Source organism: Numenius arquata, chromosome W, assembly GCF_964106895.1.
Source record: "Numenius arquata chromosome W, bNumArq3.hap1.1, whole genome shotgun sequence".
Lineage (NCBI taxonomy): Eukaryota > Metazoa > Chordata > Aves > Charadriiformes > Scolopacidae > Numenius > Numenius arquata.
In genome coordinates, this window is record NC_133615.1 from 35,395,881 (window position 1) to 35,403,344 (window position 7,464).

Here is a 7,464-nt window from a genome sequence, read left to right on the forward strand (position 1 = left end):
ACTGTTTCCTGCCATTATTAAGCTAATTGCCTGCAGGAGGGGAGGAAGCCCAGAGCCAGGACAAAGTCAGGAGGGTGTAGCTGTGCCTGTGGAGTCATGTAGGCAGTAATGTGGGCAGCAGTTGTTGCACCCTAGCCTGGGACCTGCTCTCATTGGGAGTGCAGCTACAGGCTGGCAGCCACCAAATTTCCCTGCTCTCATGCTATGACATCACCGATGGTATAAGTAGCACCCTGGGCTGGCAGAGCAGTGGCACCAGGGCCTCATTCCCTTTCCTGAGTGGGCTGGGGGCCTCCAACTCCACACAGTGCTGCTGGTCCAGTGGGGCACCCTGGAACCTTCCAGGACTCTGAGCACTCCTATGCTAGTGGGCTGCTGCACTGTGTTCCTCTTTGCCCAAAAACTCAAGATCCCCATCAGTGTTTACACTGACTCCTACTGCCTGCTATGCTCTGTCAAAAAGACCATTCAAGAGCAGGCTCCACTGCAGCTTTGGGAAGAAAACAAGTTTGTAATGCAGGTAAATGCCATGGGAGAAGGAAACCTCGGTGTTTCTACCTCAACCCGTTTGTGGATGCTTGGTGCTGGGCAGGTGGCACGGGGACTCATGTGGTGCCTTGCTGCATGGGTGGAAGGAGGAGGGGTCACGTCCCCTGGAGCTGCACCCTGCAGTGGCTTTGGGCTCACAGGGCAGAGTCACCGGTACAAGTTCTCATGTCAGCCCTGTCCATCAGTAGGTTTCAGAGCATGCAGGGGGCAGGATCTTGCTGAGGGAGGGGAAACTGAAGCAGTGGCAGGGCTCAGCCCAGGGCTTGTGTGTGACACAATGGTGATAGGGGAGCAGATCAGATGGCTCTGAGAGCTGCTCCAACACGCAGCTTGCAGGCTTGTCTCAGCTCTGACGGGGAGGGGGCTCTGTGCCAGGGGGACCCTGTGGGGGCCGAGGGGAGATCTGAGCACTGCAACACCTCTCCCAGCCCTGGTCCTGGAGGAATCCCTGAGCTGTGGCTTCACTTGGGGGTGGGTGTCCATGGGACATAGCATGTATGCTGTGGATGTGCAGCTCTCCCCACATGGGCTAACAAGCATGCAGGCTCTGATGCAAAGCACACTGCAAACTGGCTCATCTCTTGCAGCCTCATTAGCCCGTGCGTTATAACGAGGGAGATGGCAGAAAGCATGGAGGGGGATGTCACCACTGTGCAGGGACAGAAATGGCTCGTGCAACCAGGGTGCCTGTCTGCCCTGCAAGACCTCAGCCCTCTTGGTCTTTGTCAGCTGTAGGAGATTGGCTTCATCCTGTAACTCCCTTCTCAACCTCTGCTGGCCCCATACCTGGTGACCATGGTGTACCCACCCCATCTCACGCTCTGCAAAGCACCCAGATGCCTACAGGTGCAGGAGGAAATGAGCCAGCAATGCCTGGCCATCCTCTGTCCCCCCAGTTTTGGGCAAGTGGGAAGCTTTGGAGGGGAGGGGGCTGCAGGAAGTCATGGTGCTGTTACAACCCCCATGACCACCCACTGCAGAGAAGTGGCGCTTGGTACTTGTGACAGGTCTCCAGCATTAGACCCTGCCCAGTAATTGGCTTTACTGTGTGCCCCAACACATGTGAAGGCAGGCACTACCTTATGGCCTGGGCATCTCTACCCACTCGCTGCTGTCTCTAGGGATTAACGATGCCCCCGGTGCAAAATCTGGCAAGCCAAGGTAAACCCGAGTAGCTGATTAAGGCAGCGATGCAGGACCACTACAGGAATGCCATCAATCCCACTGGCTGGCCAGATCCAAAGGTACAGCTGAAGTCCCAACCATTCCCCCCAGCATCCCACAGGGCATGTCCCCATGGGCCATGGGGACAGGGGCCTAAGGGTAGTGGGAGTGGCTCTGTTCATCCCCCCTTTAGCATCATGTGTTCCCCCTCACAGTGGTGAAGGGACCCTCCATTGGCATCTTGTTATGGTTTGAGAAAACCCATAATAATTTATTGTCGTTTAGACAATTATTCTATCACCCAATGACCCCTCCCCACTCAGAAAGGGGAATCGGGGAAAACAAGGAAACACAAGGGTGGAAATATAAATAGATTTAAAGAATAAGACTGAATAATTAACAGTAATACCAAAGAACCAGTATTAATCCTGATACTGATATAAGATATACAGGAATTATACTCAGCCAATTATATCAGCAGGAAGCTGTGCACTCCCAGCAGTGGACAGCAAATATCGGACACCGCGAGCGCTATGGCTTCAGGAAGAAAGGAAGGCCTCAGGGTTCCGGCACCGGGGCAAGGAGTTCTCTGGACTGCTGCCATCAAGGAAGCGAGAACTCCTCAGCAAACATTTCTAATTTCTATTGAATGTGATGTTCATGGTATGAAATAATCCTGTTGGCCAGCCTGGGTCAAATGCCCAGGCTTTGCTTCTCCTTGTCCTTGTTAAAAATACTGAGACCTTTAATCCCACAGAGCCTGGCTGGCCATAAAGTAAATATTTTCATGAATTCAGACACCAGAGTCTTCTAAAAGTGCAATTTTCCCCAGCATTAGAAGAAAAGTTAGTTCTGTGTTGCTCAACCCAGGACACATCTGTGCTTGTGGCATTGCTGCAGCCACCCATCCCTATCCCCGCACTGAGACTGCCCCAGTCCTTGGCACTGGTGAGGCCCCACCTCGAGTACTGTGTCCAGTTTTGGGCCCCTCACTACAGGAAAGACACTGAGGGGCTGGAGCGGGTCCAGAGAAGGGCAACGAAGCTGGTGAGGGGTCTGGAGAACAAGTCTTGTGAGGAGTGGCTGAGGGAGCTGGGGTTGTTGAGCCTGGAGAAAAGGAGGCTGAGGGGAGACCTTCTCGCTCTCTACAACTCCCTGAAAGGAGGATGTAGAGAGGCGGGGGTCGGTCTCTTCTCCCAAATCATAGGCGACAGGACAAGAGGAAATGGCCTCAAGCTGTGCCAGGGGAGGTTTAGGATGGATATTAGGAAAAAAAAAAAATCACAGAAAGGGTTATCAAGCATTGGAACAGGCTGCCCAGGGCAGTGGTGGAGTCCCCATCCCTGGAGGTATTTAAAAGATGGGCAGACATGGTGCTGAGGGACGTGGTTTAGGTCGTGGTTTTGGCAGTGTTAATTGATGGTTGAACTCGATCTTAAAGGTCCCTTCCAACCTAGATGATTCTATGATTCTATGTCTGCAGGTCCCCAGGGCTCCCTCCCCTGGTGGCCCCTAAATATACCCCCTGGTGGTAGGTGCTGCCTGGGGGACACCTTCCTGGCACACCATAGCCTCCAGGGACCAAGCCTGCATGGGCAGGGATGAGTGAGGAGCTTTAAGTGGTGGGTGTCACCTCCATCACAGATCCTTAACAAGGACTCTGGGAGCAGCACCTCTGACATGCCCTCTGACCCCATGGCATTGCATTTCAGGGAGAGGGGGATCAGTCAGGATGCTCCAGCTGTCCCCTCATGTCCCTGGACCACAGGACACCCCCACCTGTCGCTTTTGTGTTGCAGCGAAGTACAACACAGTTTTTGTCCACAAGGACAAATGCATCACCTGGAGAATGGGTCCCTACAACAGCACAGCCTGGAATAAGCACTCCTACTTCCCTCTGCTGCCCAAGGTAGGGTCTGGCCTCTACTGCCCCCCCAAACCAGAGCCACTGGCACCTCAGGCCCTGCAGCAAAAGGTGACAATCCTGCAAATGTTTGCCATTGCTCCTTGCAGGAGATGAGGATGGAGACCTTCCTGTACAGCATACCCATGCCATACCACCCAAAAACTGCCTGCCTCAATCAGTCTGGTAACTACCCTTGCCCTGACCCTGTGCTTCAGCTGTAGCTGTGCTTGTACCATGCCAGCGGCTGTCCAGGTGATGGGCTGGTTGCTCCTTGTCATCCTTACCCTCCCTATCCCTCTACTTGCAGAGGGAGGTGGCTGATGGCGTGCTGCACAGGCTGTCAGAGCTCTCACCACTGTCCCTACAGCCTGTGTACACCATGATGGGGAGGGGACCCTTCCAGGGCTACTATAGCCCCTGCTCTGAGCACCACTACTGCCTGTAAGGGATGGACTACATTGATGGGGCCCCCGCCATCAGAAGACATCTCCACACACTAGCAGAGAAGGCTGTAAAATTGGGATGGCTTGCCTTGCTTGGGGTGGCTTGCCATGGGATGGGATGGGTTGGGTTTGGTTGGGATGGGATGGGTTTGGTTGGGATGGGATGGGTTTGGTTGGGATGGATGTGCTTCCCCCTCATCCTCGGGGCAACCGCTCATCCTACCTCCACTGTCTCTTGCAGGAGTATCCTGTGCTGCAGTTACAGCCCCAGAGCAATAATCTGTGCATCTACACATTACCAGAAGCTATCCTCCCTATACACAGGCCCTAGGTGCAGACAGGTTCAGTGGGGGGAGCACTCAAGGCAGGGTGCTCTGGGGGGAAAAGCTTATTATTTTTTCCTAACACCAGCCAGCCACTAGGTCTCTTTTCATTAGGTTTTCATGTAAAATTACTCAGAGGGTTATTCTGGGGGTGATGGTATGGACTGCAGACCCTGAGGGGTAATGGGTCCCATCACAGTGCCCATGCAGGTAGTGATACAGCCACTGCATCTCACAGGCTAAGTGGATGCAGAGAGAGGACAAGAGGAAATGGCCTCAAGTTACACCAGGGGAGGTTTAGATTGGATATTAGGAAAAATTTCTTCACCGGAAGGGTTAACAAACACTGGAACAGGCTGCCCAGGGAAGTGGTTGAATCACCATCCCTGAGGTATTTAAAAGATGGGTAAACATGGTGCCAAGTGGTGGTGCCAAGTGGTGGTGCCAAGTGGTCTCTAACCCGGTCCTCCTCTACAGAGGGAAAATCCTCTCTCCAGACCTTCCCCCTTGTCTTCAGGGTCTGGAATTCATGAGGGACAGCTTTAGCAGTGAAGACCAAAACAAAGAAGGCATTCAGTAACTCCGCCTTCTCTGTCTTCCAACACTAGTGCGCCCACCTCATTCATCAATAGGCCTACATTTTCCCTAGTCTTCCTTTTTCTACTGATATACCGAAAGAACCTCTTCTTGTTATCTTTAACCATAGTGGCCAAGTTCTGCTTGAGCTTTGGCCCTTCTAATTTTCCCCCTGCACAACTTCACTACGTCTTGGCATTCCTCATAAGTTGCCAACCCCCTTTTCCAAAGATTGTAAACTTTCCTTTTATTCCTGAGGTCCAGCCAAAGCTCTCTATTTAGCCAGGCTGGTCTTTTTCCCTGTCGGCTCGTTTTTCGGGACTTCCGCCACATGGGCCTCATACATTGGACCTCATCGGGACCTGTGGCTAACTGTGCATTGTCCAGGTCATAATAAATCATTTCCCACATGGCTAATTCTCTCAGGGACTGGATACCTCTTTCCATGGTGGTCCACTTGCTTGGATGACGTACAACATCTTCACAAAAGGGGTACCTTTCCCTCACGCCTGACAGGAGTCGCCTCCAGAGGCTGAGGGCTTGTGTCTTTTTCCCAATCGCCTTGCCAATGCCTCCTTCCCTAGACAGGGATCCCAACTGCCTGGCTTCCCTACCTTCCAATTCCAAGCTACTGGCCCCATTATCCCAGCATCGGAGCAGCCAGGTGACAATGTTCTTGCCTTGAAGTTGGCTGAAATCTTTTTGCATATCCTGCAGCTTGCTCAGGGATAGGGATCAGGTGATTATCTCTGGTTCTGCCTCTTCCTCCTGTTCTCGTGATGGCCCTGGTTCATCGTCATCCCTTACTAAGCGAACTGATTTCTTGGTGTATTTCTTCTTCTGGATAGGGGCAACGGATATGGGCACGGGTTGGATTTCTGGTTCAGTTGCAGTGCCTGCCACTGGGGCCATAGTGGCTGCAGTGTCAGTCGCGGGGGTTGGAATAGCTGCAGTGTCCGCCACAGGGGTTGGAGTAGCCGCTGTGTCTGTTGGTCTGGTTTCCCTCTCCTTCTCCTGAGGATGCTGCACAATATTGAGCAGTGTCTGGTAGATACTGGCCAGGGCCCAGCACAGTGCAGTGAGCTGTGCCTCTTGGGAATAGCCACAGCATTTTCCTTTCAAATATTCTATCACTTTATCAGGGTCCTGTAGTTTTTCAGGGGTGAAGTCCCAAACCATTGGAGGTGAAAAGCTCTCTAGATACCTGCCCACATTCTCCCACATCCTGTGCCACCCATGACTATCCAGCCTGGGGGCAGATCTCTGGGTGGTAGTCTTAAATAGTTGCTTAACCCTAAACAAGACCTGGAAGCTGACATGCGGAAAGCAGACTCCACAACCTGTGGGGTTGTAAAGTAGGTATGTTTATTCAGCGCCGGGCAGCACGGGGGTCACTTATACAATCAGATCTTACGTATTCAAGGGGCGCCTATACATATCCATAACCTTTCCCCGAAAAGGCGGTCTTTATTACAATGAAATCATTTCCATAGTCTCCGCCTTTAACTCCCCCCAGCTGCACGTGCGCAGTGTTTCCCGGTGGTCGGTGGTCGTGGGCCGGGGTCTCGGGGATGAAGGCCATGTCTTCCTCGCTGTGTACTTCTCGCTCTTAATGTTAATGTGTTGCTCCAGGCCACGGGGTTGGGAAACCAGATGATCACTCTGTCAGGACAACTGAATACCAATTGTTCCCTTATCTACCATCGAGGCCAACGTGACCACTTTATGGTTTCAACACATCCTTTCTTTGCCTAAACACCTTGGCAATGGCTTTAGGCTATAGATACACAGTTTAAGCCAAGCAATGGCCCTGCTATTAACCCTTGAGTGTTATTTCCCCTTATCAATCCCCCCTTTTCTAAGAGATTAGTAAATTCTTTTACTTATTCCTACAGCATGTTTTCTTTCTCTAAGCATTTCTTAAAATATTTTCCTGACTCGACTTTTTGTCAAAGCTGATGCTTCTTCCAAATTTTGTGATCACTTGTGGTTCTTTTTGCACAGCACATAAAGCATCTAAGTAAAGCGCAAATTGCAATCCTTAAGACTATCATTGTAATTAATAATACAAACAACTGCTTCAACCAAGCAAAGTCAGGCAGCCACGAGGTTAATTTTCCAAAGATCAGAAAAAAACAAGTAAAGCATCATCTTGAGATACTTGGTGTAGTACCCTTGACTGTTGCCAAATTCGAGCAATGTCCGTTCTGGCCAACCTGAAAAGGTATCAGTTAATACTAATAAATATCGATACCCCCCTTTTCTTGGGAGTTAGAATCATAGAATCATAGAATCATAGAATGGCTAGAGTTGGAAAGGACCTTAAAGATCATCTAGTTCCAACCCCCCTGCCATGGGCAGGGACACCTCTCACTAGAGCAGGTTGCTTAAAGCCCCATCCAGCCTGGCCTTGAACACTTCCAGGGATGGGGCATCCACAACTTCCCTGGGCAACCTGTTCCAGTGCCTCACCACCCTCACTGTAAAGAATTTCTTCCTTATA

At 51.4% G+C, this 7,464-nt stretch overlaps 1 protein-coding gene across 1 annotated transcript; it reads left to right on the forward strand.

Moving 5' to 3' along the window:
* The first annotated feature begins 361 nt into the window (after positions 1-361).
* Positions 362-5,017, forward strand: LOC141476600 (sperm microtubule inner protein 6-like). The gene is given in 8 exon segments (XM_074165359.1): positions 362-520; positions 1,671-1,804; positions 2,269-2,276; positions 3,513-3,622; positions 3,727-3,802; positions 3,925-4,132; positions 4,301-4,403; positions 4,994-5,017. Coding segments are annotated over 8 exon segments (822 nt in total).
* The last annotated feature ends 2,447 nt before the right edge of the window (positions 5,018-7,464 follow it).